Consider the following 18418-nt stretch of genomic DNA (forward strand, 5'->3'; position numbering starts at 1 on the left):
GTATCTATTATTCTTGTAGTTAAGACAACAAGAAAATATTCTTGTATTTTGTTAAACTCTGTAATTCAGTCATGTGCTTTATTAGTTAATTTTCCCCCTGGTGAAAATTCCCAGAAGGATGGGGGTGTTATGAGTGATGAACAGACCTGATGGACAATGGGGTACAGAGTTAACAATCTCCCCCGCCCCCCCGAGAAACACGAACTATTACTGTTACTATGCTGACCATGAGAAAGAGAGACGGAAAAACAAGCAAGAACATCGGCGACAGATAAGAGAGAGGGGGAAATTGCTGATTAACCGTATTGTGACTCCTTTTTTGAATTATTTACTGTTTCGCTGCAAGGACAATAGTTTGCTCATAAACATTCCTCAGTAGACTGAAGGAGTGACCTTATTTGATGGACACAGTCATTCAGGAGTGATGGATAGCTGAGTCCCCGTGAGTAGGGATAAAAAGACAGGTCTGGAGAGACACCCTCCAGACACGCCAGTGGACACTGATTGAGTGTTGGAACCCACAAGAAAGGTGGGGGCTTCGAAGACTGAACCAGGAGGTTGGTCATTAAGGCTATCAGTGTAAAGCAGGGCCGGTGGGGACTTGTGTGTGTGTGTGTCCACTCATGCCAGAGTGACGAGTCCACCACAGAAGAACAGTCTAGCAGAAGGACGGAGAGGTCATAACTGAATGACCACACCGATATGACGGACTAAGAAAGCAAAGGAAGGTTTGCCTGACTGTAGCTGTTACATCTCGCTCGCTCTCTCTCTCTCACTCACTCACTCACTCTCACTCACTCACTCACTCACTCACTCACTCACTCACTCACTCACACACACACACACACACACACACACACACACACACACACACACACACACACACACACACACACACACACACACACACACACACACACACACAACCATAACTACATCAGCACTTAGTAGGCACCCAGTTATGGGGTACGTAACACTGGACCCTGGCACCAGGGAGGCTAACTACCATCTGGGTCTCCTGACTGTGTCCACAGAATTGCCTACCTGACCCCCTAACTATCGAATCCCCTATTACTACTGCTTTCCTCTTCCTTTCACTACCCTTCTGAGCTACAGGGCCAGAGTCTGTGCCAGAGGCATGGCCACTGTTGCTTCCCCGTAGGTAGGCTGTACCCCCCAACAGCACTCAGGAGTATTTATTGTCAAGGGGTACAGCCACTGGGGTACTCTCTGGTAACTGACTCTTCCCCTTCCTTCTCCTAACCGTCACCCACTTGTCTGCCTCCTGTGGCCCCGGTGTGACCACCTGCCTGTAACTCCTCACTCTCCCTGACCAGACGAAGGTCGTCGAGCTGCCGCTCCAGTTCCCTAATATGGTCCCTTGGGAGCTGCAGCTCGACGCACCTGGTGCAGATGTGGACGTCCGGGAGGCAAGGAGACTCCAGGACCTCCCACATCCGACACCACGAACAACAAGCTGCCCTCACATTCATAATTCCCCCTTTCCTCAAATAACAGGAAAAATTGAAACCTAAACCTACCTTGCCTCACCTGTTCCCACCTAAGCCCGTTGAGCCAAAGCCTTTAAGCCTTCACTTTGTTCTCGGCTCACTCCGCTGCCCACAAATGACACAGCCCCCTGTATAAGGCTGTGTTTCTTTTAAATCTTATGAGCTTCACTGCCCAACGTCACACGCAGGGCAGTGTTGCAGAGGTATTCATATTCCACCTTGTCCCAAACATGTTAATCAAAATTAAATAGTACACTAAATTCCAAAATTAGATTATATAATGCTGCATCATATTTATTCTTTTCCAGAGACAGCATAACAGAAACAGTAAACTACAATGGCCTCTGTAAACCTCAAGTCCCATTGCTTTACAGGGCACTGATACAAGTTAACGTGGGGAGTTAGAGTGGTTAAAAAAACATCAGGCAGTGTTCCTATTAACAATTCCCATCAGTACCATTTAACATTTCCACATTACCCATTCACTATATTGCAGTTAGGGAGAGAACAGACAAGATGAACCAGGCTGGAATGAGATGTACAGATAAGTGTATTTCTGAATTACTAACAGTACACATTACCTTTATCTAGTAAAACAGTGGATGAACCATGGTGGTAATTACAAACCAGATCAGGTTGATATGAGAAAAAGCAAATGAGTTGTTCATCCTTCGGAGTCAAAGACGACCAGGACTTCTGTCAGGTGGAGGGTTTGTGACTGTGGGTCCGGCGGTAACTGGTGAGGCCAATCCAGGCCCTGAAAGCTCGTCTACATGTGGGACACATGAGGGTAGGTGCTGCAGTGGAAGTGGAGGTAGCTTGAGCCTTGCATGTGACGCGTTTCCTCTGAGCCTCTGTGGTGTGTCTGATTTCTGCTGCATACACTCCTTTAGTGGTCCTGCTCCACCAGGTTGGGCGTTCCAGAGCAAGCGATTCCCAGCTACTGGGATTGATGCTGAGGTCTTTGAGGGACACTTTGAGACAGTCTTTGAAACGTTTCTTCTGCCCTCCAACTGAGCGCCTGCCCTGGCTCAGCTCTCCATACAGCAGATGTTTTGGTAGTCGACTGTCAGACATCCTGACGACATGGCCAGCCCATCTGGCTTGGGCTTTCTGTAGGAGGGTGTAGACGCTGTGGGTGCTAGCCCGCTCCAGGACCTCCATGTCTGGGACTTTGTCCTGCCATCGTACGTGGAGAAGTCTGCGGAGGAAGCTCAAGTGGAAGTGGTTGAGCTGTTTAGCGTGTCTGCTGTAGACAGTCCAGGTCTCGCTGGCATAGAGGAGGGTGGTGAGAACCACTGCTCGGTAGACCTTCAGCTTGGTGGTAAGGCTGAGTCCTCTCCGCTCCCATACATTCTCACGTAGTCTCCCAAAGGCGGCACTGGCTTTGGCAATTCTGTTGCTGATCTCTGCAGTTATGTTCACCGCTCGTGATAGAGTACTGCCCAGATAAGTAAAGCTGTCGACTGCCAGTAGCTTCTGCCCCTTTACTCTGATGTGACATTACCTTTAGCTAGTAAAACAGTGCATGAGCCATGGTGCTAATTATAAACAAGATCAGATTGATGTGTGGAAATGAGTACACAGGTGAAGGTTGAAGGATTTCTTCCCTTCTTTTCACTCCAATGATACTCAAACATTCTTCAAGTTAGTTTGAAACACCCACAAGTATGCCGTAGATCTCACGTCGATGGCTGTGCTGTGCCTCCTAAATGGCAGAGTGGAATCACAAACACTGATATGTCATCAAGTGAGGCAAAGCTGCCATCTTCTAGAATCCAGTCATTGTTGTGTGGAACACCTCTTGCCTTAAGTACAAGATACTGGGCCAGCATTGTGTACCTAGAAAAATTAAATAATGTCAGTTCTTTCTCCTATTACCCCTTTCATTTCTTTTTCATTCTGATATAGCTATACTTAATTTGTGTTAGACCATGCCTGGATTAGTTATTACACAGCAGAATTCACTGGTGATAAGGAATAATCCATGGCTCCCTCTCACCCCTTCTTTCTGGCCTAGCGCTTCAACAGAGACTAGGAACTAAACAAGTAATGAACATAGTGTCATGTTTTGAAAATCTGATTGGATGCTGTCAGAAAACATTTACCCAGGTTAAGCAATCAACTACAGAAGCAGAAATAGACATTTACCTGCTAGGGTCCTGTTTCCGTTCATCTAAAAATTTCTCTGTGATGTCTGCTACATCTTTATTAGACATGACATCCCATAATCCATCAGTAGCCATTATCAGAGCATCCTTCTGTCCAAATTCATGTTGTCCTAGATCAAAAACTGTCACCTTTATTAAAAAAAAGTTACAAATATAAAGTTTTCAAATTGTAATGTAAGCAATAATACATTTTGTAATTTCAAACATTGTTTTGTTCTAACAGTTTCTAAAATTTTAATTATTTGTAGACATTAAATTGATCGTGTGGACAGTCAGAGGCTTTTTCCCAGGGCTGAAATGGCTGCCACAAGAGGGCTCAGGTTTAAGATGCTGGGGAGTAGGTAAAGAGGAGATGTCAGGGGTAAGTTTTTTACTCTGAGAGTGGTGAGTGCGTGGAATGGGCTGCCGGCAACAGTGGTGGAGGCGGATACAATAGGGTCTTTGGGACTTTTGGATGGGTACATGGAGCTTAGAAAAATAGAGGGCTATGGGTAAGAATAGTAACTTCTAGGGTGGGGACATGTTCAGCACAACTTTGTGGGCCTAAGGTCCTGTATAGTGCTGTAGGTTTTCTATGTTTTTATATAAATAGTAGAAAGTTTGTGAGGTTGGCCTCTACTTTCTTACAATTCACATTGACTTGGTTTGTCATCTAAAACTTTAACTTCTACAGATGTACAGTAGAGAGTATCCTAACTACATCAGCAATGGCTGTATTATGGAAACACCAATGCCCAGGAACAGAAAATAGTGGCTGCAGCCCAGTCCATCACAGGCAAAGCTCTCTCCACCACTGAGCAGAGTTACAAGGAGCACTGACCAAGAAAGCAAGATTTCATCATGGACTCCCACCATCCCCTCTTCTCACTGCTACCATCCAGAAGGAGGTACAAGAGCCTTAGGTCCCACAGCACCAGGTTCCGCACAGTTATTACCCTACAACCATCATGGATAACTTAATTCCCTCAGCAGAAAATGAGTCCGCAACCATGGACTTGCTTTCAAGGACTCTACAATGCAGGTTCTCAGTATTATTTGCTCAATTTGCCTTCTTTTGCACATTGGTTGGGTGTGGTGTCTTTGTGTGCAGTTCACATAGATATTTAATTATTTTCCAATAAGTGCCTGTAAGAAAATGAATCTCGTAGTACACGGTGACAAATATAGTTTGTTAGAGGAAGTAGAGATATATCCCAATGGAGGACAATACACACATTGCTAGTTATTGCTGAATTAGTTGGAAGTTTTAGATAAGAGAATATAATCCCCAAGAATAAAATGCTCATATTAACAGTTATGTTGACATGTTTAACATAAAATCTTTAAGTTATAATCAGCTTCAATATTATGTTTGATCAATTACATACATAAAATGTCACATGTTAGTCGCCGGTGCCAGCAATAAAACAAAAATCACTCTTCAAGCCTGATGCATTCAGTTCACTTATAGCCATGTCTACTTAATCTGTGGCAACTGAAGCTCAGAGGCTTGATTTCTTATCATAAAGCACCAGATGTGGAGCATGATATCCAGGCCTGTGTACATTTGAAATTACATCCAATACATATCTGCTAAAAATTTCCTCTCCTGCAAGCTTAACTGTTTAAGAGCTGATTAGTTGCAACCCAAATGTTGCAATTGGCACAGGGCATGGTAATGTGAAAACTTAAGTGACATAAATTAACGATTCAGATCCAAAGCTGGCCGGAAGCAAGAAGAGATAATTGGATTACAGTATTTTGCTCTGGTAAAAGACATTTACCAATGGAATTCCATTGGGGGCAGTATTAGGTATTTATACCTAAGGTATAAATACAGTACCTTTATTACATACACTCCTACATACATTAAGCTTCCATAATATTGTGGTGAGCATTTGATCTTTGATTGCAGATGAGAAAAGTTAGTTTATCTCAACTACCATTTAAAAAAAATTGTGACAAGCACAATAGCTCGGTGAGAACTAACTCACTTTTTAGATGGGGGAAGTGTTACGAATGTGCCACAACTCTGAGGGGCCGAAGGGTACAAAGTCCTTTTTGAGAATCGCAAGATCGCTATTAATTCAGGTCTGGGACCCAGGAAATGAGAGAGAGACACGCAGAATACACAGGGTTTGGAATGTGTCCTGGCCTCAGCGAGACAAAGCTGCGGATAACGGCCATTGTCTCTTGGAGACGGAATTGTGTATTGAGTACTGTACTATTCATTGAAACCCCTCAGGGGACAACCAGAGTGGGCTGGTTGAGGGATTGCATCATCCCAACCTGATTGACATCTGAGACCCCATGAGTAAGGATAAAAGGGGGTCTGGGGAACAACCCCTTCAGACGCACCAGGAGAAACACTAGAAATCCTGTGACAGTGTTTAATAGTGACAGCCGGTGGGGGATCGTGTGCGTCCTTCCCTTGCCTGGGATTGGCGGCCTCACCATGGAAGAACGGCTTTAGCTAAAGGAGAGGCCATGAGTGAACGGCCACACCAACGGGACTCCCGACGGATCGAAATCATAAAAAGGAAAGCCGGCAAGTTTCTAAAAAGCTCTCTCTCTCCAACCAAAAGGCTGCAGCCTGAATGAATTGAGTGACTTTTATATTTCCATCGGACAATACATTAACCCCTAGACAATGATAGAGCTGTTCCTTATTGATTATTATTATACCTGCACTTTTAGGTTTTGTATTGACGGCGTATATTATCTGTATGGTTGCATTGATACTATTTTTGTGTATTTTTACTAATAAATACTGTTAAAAATAGCACCATCAGACTTCAACGGACCTCTCTATCTTTGCTGGTAAGTGACCCAGTTAGGGGGTTCGTAACAAAGTGGGGGCCTCGTCTCGGGATCTGATACCAAATTGGAGGGCCAGTGAATCGGGCGTTTAAGTCCAAACTTGGATCCGGTTGCGCGGGTAGCCAGACAGGAAACCAGCAAAGTTGGATATGGATGAATTTTTAGAAAACCCGACTCTGGAGGCGCTAGAGGCAGCCACAAAGTCGGACTTGATAAATATTGTGAAAGGTCTAAACCTCGCAGAGGTGAGGCTGTCGATGAAAAAGCAGGAGTTGCGGAGGGCCATAATTCAGTATTATATTGTGAAGAATGTGTTTTCGGCTGAGGTATTGGAAAATATCCCTGAAAAGGTACCAGCTAGTGGGACAGCTCAGTTTGAGTTGGAGAAATTAAGGTTAGAACATGAAATTAAGTTAAAGCAGCTGGAAGCAACTGAGAAGGAAAAAAAAAGGGCTGAGAAGCAACGGGAGCATGAGCTCCAGCTAAAGGAGTTAGAGGTGAAGAGGAAGCAGGAAAGAGCTGAGAAACAAAGAGAGCATGAAATTCAGTTAAAACAGCTGGAAGCAGCTGAAAAGGAGAAGGAAAGGACCGAGAGAGAAAAGGAAAGGGCCGAAAAGGAGAAGGAAAGGGCCGAGAAGGAGAGAGAGTATGAGGAAAAAGAGAAACAGAGGCAACATGACTTGGACCTGGAGAAGTTAAGGCAAGAGTGAAGAGCTCAAGGGTCAGACCGAGAGGAGCGGTTTAATGTCAGTAGGGAGTTTAGGTTAGTACCTCCGTTCGAGGAGACGGATGTTGATAGTTATTTCTTGCATTTTGAAAAGGTGGCAGAAGTGGCCCAAAGATCAGTGGGTGGCGTTGTTACAAAGTGTGTTAAAAGGGAAGGCACAACGGGCATATGCAGCGTTGTCCATGGAGGAGGAGGAGTCTGAGAATTATGAGAGAGTAAAGGAGGCCATTCTTCGGACCTACGAATTGGTACCTGAAGCCTATAGACAAAAGTTCAGAAATTTAAAGAAAGTGTAGAATCAGACGTATGCAGAGTTTGCCTATGAGAAGGGTGTGCTCTTGGATCGTTGGTGTGCAGCAGAAATAGTGGAAGAAGATTTTTGGCATCTCAGGGAGTTAATTCTGATTGAGGAATTTAAAGGTTGTGTTTCGGATGATATCCCGATGTATTTGAATGAGAAGTCGAATAAGTCTGTCTCCAAATTTGCTAAGTTCGCAAATGAATATGCCCTAACCCACAAGACAAAGTTTTCCTTGAATAAAAGTTACCAGAGAGACCATGGTAACGGTAGAGAAAGCCTGCCGGCTGAGGCAGAGGTCCCACCGGGAGCTAGTGGTAAGATTGAGGAGGAGAGGCAAGATGGCAGGAGAGATCCTGGCTTGACCTGTTTTAATTGTGGAAAGGTGGGTCATATTGCATCTAAGTGCCCCGCTCCGAGGAAGGAGACAGGAAAATGGAAAGCAGCAGTCCCTATAGGATGTGCTGTGGTGATCAATAAATCAATGAGAGAGCCCCAGGTAGACAGAGTACGAGAAGGGTCTGAGAAATGTATTTCAGAAGGAACTGTGTCTGTGAGAGAGGGAGACTCACCAGTTCCAGTGCGGATCTGGAGAGACACGGGAGCTGAGCTGTCATTGATTAGCAGTAAGGTACTGGATTTTGGTCGCAAGACTGGAGAGGTGGCTTTGAGAGGCATAGGATAAGGGACAGAAGCTGTGCCTTTGCATAGGATCATTATAAATTGTGAGCTGGTATCTGGACCAGTTGAAATAGGGGTGTGATCAGAATTTCCGAGAGCTGACGTGGACGTCCTTCTTGGTAACGATTTAGCCGGTGGTAAGGTTTGGTCAGCAATGAAGCTGATGAGCCAGCCTGTGAGTGTTGAGGACCCGCCCCTAGATTCCAAGATCTATCCCGCATGCGTGACCACTCGCAGCATGTCGAGAAAGGCAGCTGAGAATGAGACCAGTTTAAATCAGGCCAGTATAGATTTGGCCGAGTCGTTTTTACTGACCCTGTACCAAGAGGGTTTAGAGGGTGGTAAAACAGAGAATAGGAAAGTGAAAGAGAGTAAGGGAGAGGAGGTAGTCCTGCCCTTAGCCAGAAGGAGGTTTTTAGAGGCACGGAGAAAAAATGAGAAACAGATAAGGCTGTTAGAAGGTCCAGGGTTGGACATGGATGATCGGTCTGGTTTGGCAGAACTGTTTGAAGAAGTTAAAAATTTTAAAGGTGTTCCCGATAATGAAATGAGGGCAGTCCTAGATGAAAAGGATGCCATTACCTTGAAGAAGTCTGCTGGGTTGGCAGATGAGGTTGTTTCAGGCCGCGGGGTTGAGTTTACTCTGGAAGGGAGTTGCCCAGAGAGTAACTGAGAGGATCAGGGGAACTTAGAATTTGAAAAGGGTACGGGTATTGAAAGCCTGGAAGAGGTAGATGTCCTGTTTGAGTGTGTTCAAGATGTGGATGCACGTGGTACTGAACCTAGTAATGGAGCTCAGAAAAAGTCTGAGGTATTTGATTTAGTTGAAAAGGAATGCAGTCCTTGTGGGTCAGATGGACTTGGTTCAGTGAAGAAAGGGTTAACCTTGGTACCAGTGGGAAGTGAGAATTCCCAGTTGTTTGTGTTCGAAGGTGTGTTAAAAGTTAGTGAGGAGATAAAAGGTGGTGATGTGAATCTTATTATTGAAGGAAAAGGGAAAAGTGTAGTTCCTAAATTGAATGAAGAAAATTTAAAGTCTGGATTGATGTCAGTCAGAAGCAGTAACCAGGCTGAGGGAACAATGGCTTGGTAACACGGTGCCTGCGAATCAATTACAGGTTGAGTTGGAATGTAAAGGTGCCCCACACGCTATTGTTATTCAAGAGTGTGCTGTGCAAAAGAAGAATTTGAAATGCTGTTTGAACAAAGTTTAAATTGAAAGCTAATAGCATGAAAGGTCCTGAAGAGAAAACTAGCAACTTGCTTAAAATTAAGGAATTGTGTGGAAATTCAGCAAATGGTCTAAGTTTGGAACACATAGTTGATAAAATAACTCCTATGAAAGGAGCATGCAAAAGCCTATTCCACACTGGGATACAAGCTAACCACGTGGGAGTTAACTGGAAAAGGGGCGAGGGTTGACAGGATGCCATTTTAAATAACAGGATCCGGTTTTTAAGGGATTTCGACAAAGCATGTAACTAATAAAGACAATCCCATGGAAGATTTACTGTTACATTTGAAAGTAAAATAAAGATTAGTATTTGCATGAACTTTTGTAGTATACAAGTAAGCTAAGATCACAACTCTTTAGTTTTTGTTTGCTGAAGGAAAGGAATAAAAATAGGTGGTTATCAAATTGGAGTCTGATGCTACAAGACTTTATTAAGGTACAAGATGTTAAGATATTAAAGGAAGTGACAATGTAATTGCGAACTCTTTAGATGCAGAATTGAATGTATAACTGTATTACTCTGTAGTGAAGAAAAAACTCTTTTGTATTGTGTTAGATTCTAAAATCCTGTAAGACTCTGTATTAGTTCATTTTTACCGATGGTAAAAATCTTTGAAGGAAGGGGGTGTTACGAATGTGCCACAACTCTGAGGGGCCGAAGGGTACAAAGTCGCTCCCTCCTTTTTGAGAATCGCAAGATCGCTATTAATTCAGGTCTGGGACCCAGGAAATGAGAGAGAGACACGCAGAATACACAGGGTTTGGAATGTATCCTGGCCTCAGCGAGACATAGCCACGGATAACGGCCATTGTCTCTTGGAGATGGAATTGTGTATTAAGTACTGTACTATTCATTGAAACCCCTCAGGGGACAACCAGAGTTGTCTGGTTGAGGGATTGCATCATCCCAACCTGACTGACATCTGAGACCCCGTGAGTAAGGATAATAGAGGGTCTGGGGAACAACCCCTTTAGACGCACCAGGAGAAACGCTAGAAATCCTGTGACATTGTTTAATAGCGACAGCCGGTGTGGGGCTCGCGTGTGTCCTTCCCTTGCCTGGGATTGGCGGCCTCGCCACGGAAGAACGGCTTTAGCTAAAGGAGAGTGAACAGCCACCCCAACGAGACTCCCGATGGATCGAAATCATAAAAAGGAAAGCCGGCAAGTTTCTAAAAATCTCTCATCTCCAACAAAGGCTGCAGCCTGAATGAACTGAGTGACTTTTATATTTCCATCAGACAATACATTAGCCCCTAGACAACGATAGAGCTATTTCTTATTGATTATTATTATTATTATATCTGCACTTTTAGATTTAGTATTGACAATGTACATTATCTGTATGGTTGCATTGATATTATTTTTGTGTATATTTACTAATAAATAATGTTAAAAATAGCACAATTAGACTTCAACGGACCTCTCTATCTTTGCTGGTAAGTGACCCAGTTACAGGGTTCGTAACAGAAGCAATTGTTATATTCAGGGTGGCACACAAACACAGGAGAGAAACTGTTTAACCTGAGCTAAAGAAAATGGCTTGAACATCTCACTATAATCTTACTGAACATGTGCTCCACGAAGACATTTTAAAATTAACAATAAGTAGCATTGGCTACTTAGGAGTGAAGTGGGAAGAATATAGAAAAGTAGTAAATAATGAGAATGGTAAAAATGCATAAATAAGGGAAATCAGAACATATCAGAATACAAAACGAGAGACCAACATCCCCTCCCCTGCACAAATAACTAACAGAACATCAACACTCAAACTCTCTCCCCTTGCACAACAAATTGGAAAAGAAACAGGCGATTAAAAATATATACAAAAACCTTAAGTGTATTGTACCATAAGTAATAAACCATACGGTGCATTAGCCTTCATCAATTGTGGAATTGAATTTAGGAGCTGAGAGGTAATGTTACAGCTATATGGGACCCTGGTCAGACCCCACTTGGAGTACTGTGCTCAGTTCTGGTTGCTTCACTACAGGAAGGATGTGGAAGCCATTAGAAAGGGTGCACAGGAGATTTACAAAGAAGAGATAGTAAGAGATTTAAAAAGGAAGGGGGAGATCTGAAATGATAGGAGAAGACAGGAGGGGGAGGGATGAAGCCAAGTGCTTAAAAGTTGATTGGTAAAAGGGATACAGAGCTGGAAAACGGAAAGGATTATGGGATGGGAGGCCTAGGGAGAAAGAAAGGGAAGGGGGGCACCAGAGGAAGATGGAGAGCAGGCAAGGAGTGATAGTGCGAGGGTCAGAGAGAGAAAAAGGGGTGGGATAATAAATAAGGGATGGGATAAAAAGGGGAGGGGGCATTAATGGAAGTTAGAGATATCAATGTTCATGCCATCAGGTTGGAGGCAACCCAGACTTCATTAGCCTTGATTCCCTTAATATCTATTGTTATGAATGTACCACAGCTCTGAGGGGCCGAAGGGTGCGGGGTAGCCCCCTCCTTTGTGAGAATCGCAAGATCACTATTGAGTCCATTCAGGAGACCCAGGAAATGGGAGAGAGAGACGTGTCAAATGCCTCGTTCCACAGCGATGCAAAATAACGTGGCATTGACCATTGTCTCCTGGAGACCACGTTTGTGGATTGGGAGCTATACTATGTGCAAGCCCTCAGGCAAAGTGGGCTGGTTGAGAGAGAGATTGCATCATCCCAACCTGATTGACATCTGAGACCCCGTGAGGAAGTATAAAAGAGGGTCTGGGGGAACACCCCCTCCAGACGCACCAGAAGAAACGCTAACGGTCTCGTAGTAGCGGGAAGTCATTTGAAGGAAGTCACGTGCGTTCGATTCCATGGCTGGAATCGGTGACTGGAACCACGGAAACCAGCTTTTAGCTAACAACGGGGAAGCCCGCTCCCCTGATTCAACGGATTTGCTTCATAAAAGACCTGGGCAAGTTTCTTTTCTCACCAATCTCTCTCTCTCTCCAACAAGTGAAAACCCAGCGGTCCCCCCAAAAGGCTGAAGCCTGCAAGAACTGAGTGACTTTTATATTTCCTTTGGACAATATATTATCCCCTAGACAAACAATCGAGCTGTTTCTTATTGATGGTTATTATTAGACCTGCGCTTTTAGATTGAGTAGTGATGACGTATATTATCTGAATGTTTGTATTAATCTTACTTTTGTGCCCCTTCATAAATAAAGACTTTTAAAAATAGTACCATCAGACTTCAACGGACCTCTCTATCTTTGCTGGTAGGTGATCCGGTTACGGGATTTTGTAACACTATGCATTGAATATACTCAGCAAATAACTACCAACTGTCTTTTCTGGTGGTAAATTCCAAAGATTTGCTGCCTAACAGGGCATTTTCCAGCTCAAAATGGCCTCAAAACAAACTCCCCACCTGTCAGAAATATCTTTGCATCCACTCTCAACTCTATGCAAATTTTATGTTTCAAAGCAATCTTATGTTTCAAAGTAAACTTGAGTATGTTGAGCTACTCAATCTCATATGCAGGAGAGACTCTTTCTCTAGCCTCTTCCCTTTAAAACAGAAGAGGCTAAGAGGAAAATTAAAAGGCCTACAAAATGGATATTGAAAGATTAATTCAAAAGATGAATAGCCAAGTGACAGACTGAAAACAAGTGGCAGAGACTCAAACAGGAGATGAGAAATTTGTTCATGCGTAGAATGGAGAAAATTCGGTAAGCTCTGCCTATGAGCAGCACTGTGGTGTAGCGGGTAATATAGGTCTCTTACTGCTCTAGTGACTAAGATTTGGTTCTGACCCATCTTTGTAGAGTTTTACACAATCTTGTAACTAGATGGGACTCTTTCTCCCACCCCTAAATGCTCCAGTTTCCTCCCACATCGCAACACTGTGCTAGTTATTAGGTTAATTGGCCTTTGAACTCACTCATCTCTAGTGTAGGTGGCTGGTGGCAGAATCAGGTACCAATGGGGAGATGTGAAAGAATAGCTACCAAGAGAAGAAGCAAGTACTGTAAATGAGATTACACACAAAATGCTGGAGGAACTCAGCAGGCCAGGCAGCATCTATAAGAAGAAGTAATCACTGTTTTGGACCAAGACCCTTCATCAGGACTCTTGTTTTGCAAAGCAAATGAGATTGCCTTGAGGAATAGGTTGAGGACTAAGTAGCCTTGCTCCACATTGTATGCTAATACGAAAACTGGAGGAAGAAGCTTCTGAGAGTAGTTCAATGGCTATAATGTGCAGGCCATTGACTAAGAGATGGAAAGTAGAAGCAGGTTAAGTGGGGAACAAATTCAGAAATCAGGTGCAAAGGGGTTTGGGATACAATATACAACCTGAAATTCTTGTTCTTCACTTTTCCGTAGTGGGAGAGTCTAGGACCAGAGGGCACAGCCTCGGAACACCAGGACACCCCTGTAGAACAGGGATGTGGAGGAATTTCTTTAGCTTGATGGTGAATCTGTGGAATTCATTGCCACAAATGGCTGTACAGGCTAAATCACTGGGTAGATTTAAAGTAGAGGTTGATAGGTTCTTGATTAGTAAGGGCATTAAAGGTTATGGGAAGAAAGCAGGAGAATGGAATTGAGAGAGTTAATAAATTATCCATGATGAAATAGCAGAGCAGACTCGATGGGCTTATGGAGGTGGAAAGTGGAACTAGGCTAGATATGTATTGTTCAAGCTGATCTAGAAGTGATGGGCCGAATAGGCTCTTTCTGTGCCAACATTTCTCTGAGTGACTATCTGCCATTAGGCTGCTGACAGAGTCCTCCAGGGGTTTGATGATAATGAATTGAACTTGTCAGCAGATGCAACTTCACAGAAGAACTTTCCAAGGGCAGTTTGATTCCATTTCAATCCAACAACATTAACAATACACAAATCAAAATATACACCAAAACACTTGGCCTACCTCAGGAATGCAAGATAGAAATGGTTTTATGCAGAGATCCGTGTCATAAACCTTTAACTTATGGTCTCCCAGTCCACGTGTGACCACGATAGTCCCCATCACACGAGTCTGAAATGGGTAACAAAGCCTTTGACACAAAACCTGCAGAATTACTGAGCAGATAGCTATTGCTCTAAGTCAACAGCCTGGTTTCTATTCACTCTGAAATAGGGTACTTGATCACTGGGGAAAATCAAAACCAATGCAAGTCCCAACTTTCTACCCATGAACACTGTTCTCACATGGTGAGAGGTCAGAGCTAGGCAAACGTTATCAGGGGAAATGGAGTTCAGGAGAAGATCCATCACAATCAGCTGAACAACAGCTTGAATGTTGGGAAAATTCTACTTCTGCCTCCAGAGGCTTTATCTTCTCCTCATGGGAGCAAAGTCACAATCCAGAGTTGTTGGCTGCTACTCCAGTCACATTAGAATGAAGAATATAGTAGTGTAGGGGCACCAATGTAGTGTAAAGGTTAGTGTGATGCTACTACAGCTCAGGGTGGAGGAGTCTGGCATCCTCTGTAAGCAGCCTGTATATTCTTCCCATGTGCATGTGGGTTTCCTCCCACTGTCCAAAGGCGTATTGTTTGGTAGGTTGATTGTTCATTGTAAATTGTTCCGTGATTAGGCTCGGATAAATTGGGGGGAGAAGTGTTGCCAAGTGGCCCAGCTTGAAGGGCAAGTTCCGTAATGTATCTAAATAAATAAAATATCAAAAGCAAAAAGGCACTGTACTCTTCCAGGTTGAAGAAGAAGGCGGGAAACATCATAAAGGACTCCTTCCATCCTGCGCACGGACTGTTTGAACTGCTTCCATCTGGTAGGCGCTTCAGATCCCTCCAGACTAAGACTAATAGGCACTGGAGAAGTTTTTTCCCTACTGCAGTCACTTTGCTGAACAGTTAACTGCCGGTTAACTGTCGGCTATTACTTGGATTGCACTACTTGTATGTATAATCTATATTTTCATTTATATTTATCATTATTATTGTTATGAGCAGAGAGACAACATCTGCCGGAAGTAAAATTCCTTGTATGTGCACAGGTACTTGACGATTAAAGTCTGATTCTGATTCTGAAGCTGAAAAGATTGTTAGCAGTCAGCCAGCAGCTGAGTACAGTGGAACTGATCACACAGGACCTGAGCAGTAAACATTGCTTCTTTCTCCACAGATGATACCCAGCCTGCTGAGATGTTTTCAACATATTTAATCCATTCAGGGTGACAGACTTCTTTTACTGGAAGTGATGACTACCAAGCATCGTACCATAATGTTGCAGTATATAGTGCTGCTGTCTCACAGTGTTAGTGATCAACATAACCCTATAGTTTTCTTTCATCTATGTACTATCTAAGAATCTCTTAAATATCCTTAATGCAAGTCCCTCCACCAACCCCACCCCCAGCAGTGTGTTCCACACACCTACTACTCAGTGAAAAATCCCCCCTATATTTTCCTCCAATCACCTTAAAATTATGGTCCCTAGATTAACCGTTTTGACCCTAGGAAAAAAATCTCAGGCTCTCCAAACGTATGCACCTCTATCAAGTTACCTCGTATCCACTTTTGCTCTAAAGAGTAAAGCCCTGCTCATTCAACCTTTCTTCAAAAGACATGCTATCTAGTCCAGGCAGCATCCTGGTAAATCTCTGTATCCTCTCTGAAGCTTCCATATCTTTCCTATATTAAGGCAACAAGAACCAAACATATTACTCCAAGCATGGTCTAATCAGGGTTTTATAGAGCTGCAAAATCACCTCACAGCTCTTGAACTCAATCTCTGGTCTAATGAAGGCCAACACACCAAATGCTTTCTTAACTACCGGAGTCAGGTTTAACTCCAGTAAATGCTTTAAGAGCAGCTCCTCCTCCACCATCAGATTTCACACAGGATGACCACATCCATCATTAAAGGACCCTCACCATCCAGGACCTGCCCTCTTATCATTGCTACCATAAAGGAGATACAAAAGCCTTAAGACACACACTCAATGATTCAGGAACAGCTTCTTCCCCTCTGAATGGTCTATGATCACTACCTCATTAATTGTTTTTGCACTATTTTATAGCAAATTTTTTTGTTTTACTGTTGTCACAATATGATAGATTTAATGTCATAAAAGACAACGGTGATAAACTTGATTCTGATAGCTACCTACAGTAAACTACCCCGGTAGGGAAATACAGGGGAGGCAGTAGGCGAGATAGGTTACAGGGAAAGAATCGGTTGTGGCAGAAAGCATGGGATTAATGGAATATTCTGAGAACCAAAATGAAACAGATGGGCAGCGTACCCTACAGTATATCACAAGAAAGTTTGAGAAAAATGAGATGCCAAAATTCTCTCTTTATAGTCAAGAGGAATATCCACAATAACTGTTTAGGTTTCTACCTGTTTGCCATCTCCATGCACAAGAGGGTATTTGAGGTCATCTTCTTCTGCAGTCTTATATCCCCTAGAAAATACATAACAAGTCTGAGGATAATAATCCCAAACCAGGTGAGTTCATGAACAGAGATTATACCCAATGTAACCCACAGCAAAATTGTTCAGTACTAATGTTATCAGACAGAAGCTCCACTAAAAATATATCTACTTGTGGGAGATGCAGATATTGTTACTTCAGTGTCCGAAGGCTGTGAGCTCAAAAACAGTAACACTTGCATTTATTGCTTTAATGAGCACCCATTTTACTGTCGTCAGTTTGGCATTCTTATAGAATTATGCATTAATGAAGATAGTAAAGATGCTTAAAGCTGTTTTAGCTGTGGGCAGTAGAAGGGTGGGGAAAATGTGAGTGGAATAAGCTCTCACTACCTATTAAATGCTCCCAATGTTGTGTGTCTCTAAGAGCCTCTGACAACCAAGTCTAGCTCTCGACCTTCGTGTGGCTTAGCAACTAAGCCTGGCAGAACGGTTTTTACTCCGAGGAGAAGGGACAAAAGCTGCTTCCTGGCTCCTTAAACCAAGTTGCTTTAGGCAGATGGACCTCATCAGCCATAGTTGGCAACTCATCTAGGAGAAGGAAAACTCAAATTTCACTGACTTACTGCTATAATAATTCATGGGGAAGAATTTGGGAGTAAACCCTGAGGTAAAAATCAGGAGCTGGAGACCCTAAGTCCTACAATGAGTTCAATGCTGACTAGTAACTCCTATGATCACTCTAGAGCTACTCTGTATCAGTCTTTGCCGTTCCTTTGGATTCGTCAGCTGCATGGAGAGGAGGAGCCTGCTGCACGGGCAACAGCTTGCTCTCCATATCATACTGCCTAGCCTTGTGTACTAGGACGGAACATTATGTTCCACCCCAACCAACAGAGGGGTCAAGGAACATCATAAATCAGAACATTTGGCTGCTTTCATGATTCAGTTATGGGTGTTGCACACATCAGTTCTGTCATAATGATCAGTAAATATGAAGAAATTATGTTGGTGTTAGGTGCAAATTGTAGTTCAAACTGATTGGTCTAAATGCCTTGATAATAGGTTTGTAAGAACAAAGCGATTATGTCTCATCCAGCAAAGTGGCTCACTAATTTCCTTTTGATTCCAATTAAGATTTATTTTTTGCATATACATCGAAACATACAGTGAAATGTGTCGTTTGTGCTAACAAACAACAGAACTGAAGGATGCCACACATTTTGGCACCATTTAGCATGCCCACAATGCTCAGCAGAACAACACAGAACACAATAAACAAACAATAAAATAAGTCCCCTTCCCATCTCCCAGTCAGGCCCCCAACTCCAGGACAGATGCCTCTTGGTCCCAGACTCTCAGACAATGGGCCTCCAACTTTGGACTTTACTGACCTTTGGACATTAACCCCAGGGTTCACCAATCATGCATTTGATGTTCGGGCCTCAACTTCTAGGCTCATACAGTACTCAGTTTCTTCATTTTGTGAAGAAACGCAGCCTTACCTACCCTATCTGTCATCTTCATCTTTTTAACAGATGCTCCTCAAGCACAAGAAGGTAACAGCAAGTTATCCAGTGTTATGCAGCAACAAAAAACACTAATGAAGAAGACAGACAAGTTCTACAACACACTCAGTGAAAT

General features: G+C 43.2%; 2 protein-coding genes across 3 annotated transcripts in view; one reads left to right on the plus strand and one right to left on the minus strand.

Moving 5' to 3' along the window:
* LOC132377999 (protein phosphatase 1M-like) overlaps positions 1-18418 on the minus strand; it is an 83992-nt gene that overhangs the window by 12373 nt on the left and 53201 nt on the right. The window contains exons 7-10 of one of the 2 annotated variants that reach the window (XM_059944575.1): positions 16742-16805; positions 14307-14414; positions 3663-3811; positions 147-3353 (exon numbers count right to left, since the gene is read on the minus strand). In XM_059944575.1, the coding sequence (XP_059800558.1) occupies positions 3194-3353; positions 3663-3811; positions 14307-14414; positions 16742-16805 (481 nt within the window). In that variant the 3' untranslated portion in view covers positions 147-3193. The remainder of the gene's footprint in view (positions 1-146; positions 3354-3662; positions 3812-14306; positions 14415-16741; positions 16806-18418) is intronic. The other variant, XM_059944576.1, reaches the window with a different exon arrangement.
* LOC132378002 (putative uncharacterized protein DDB_G0271982) lies at positions 511-7780 on the plus strand. The gene is made up of 2 exons (XM_059944581.1): positions 511-557; positions 4356-7780. The coding sequence occupies exon 2, from the start codon at positions 6631-6633 to the stop codon at positions 7189-7191; it is 561 nt and encodes a 186-aa protein (XP_059800564.1). The 5' UTR covers positions 511-557; positions 4356-6630; the 3' UTR covers positions 7192-7780.

This window comes from Hypanus sabinus, chromosome 19 (assembly GCF_030144855.1).
Source record: "Hypanus sabinus isolate sHypSab1 chromosome 19, sHypSab1.hap1, whole genome shotgun sequence".
Taxonomy (NCBI): domain Eukaryota; kingdom Metazoa; phylum Chordata; class Chondrichthyes; order Myliobatiformes; family Dasyatidae; genus Hypanus; species Hypanus sabinus.

Excerpts from the sequence above, each read along its gene's own strand:
- LOC132378002 (XM_059944581.1), top strand. The coding sequence starts at position 6,631 with ATGGATGAATTTTTAGAAAACCCGACTCTGGAGGCGCTAGAGGCAGCC.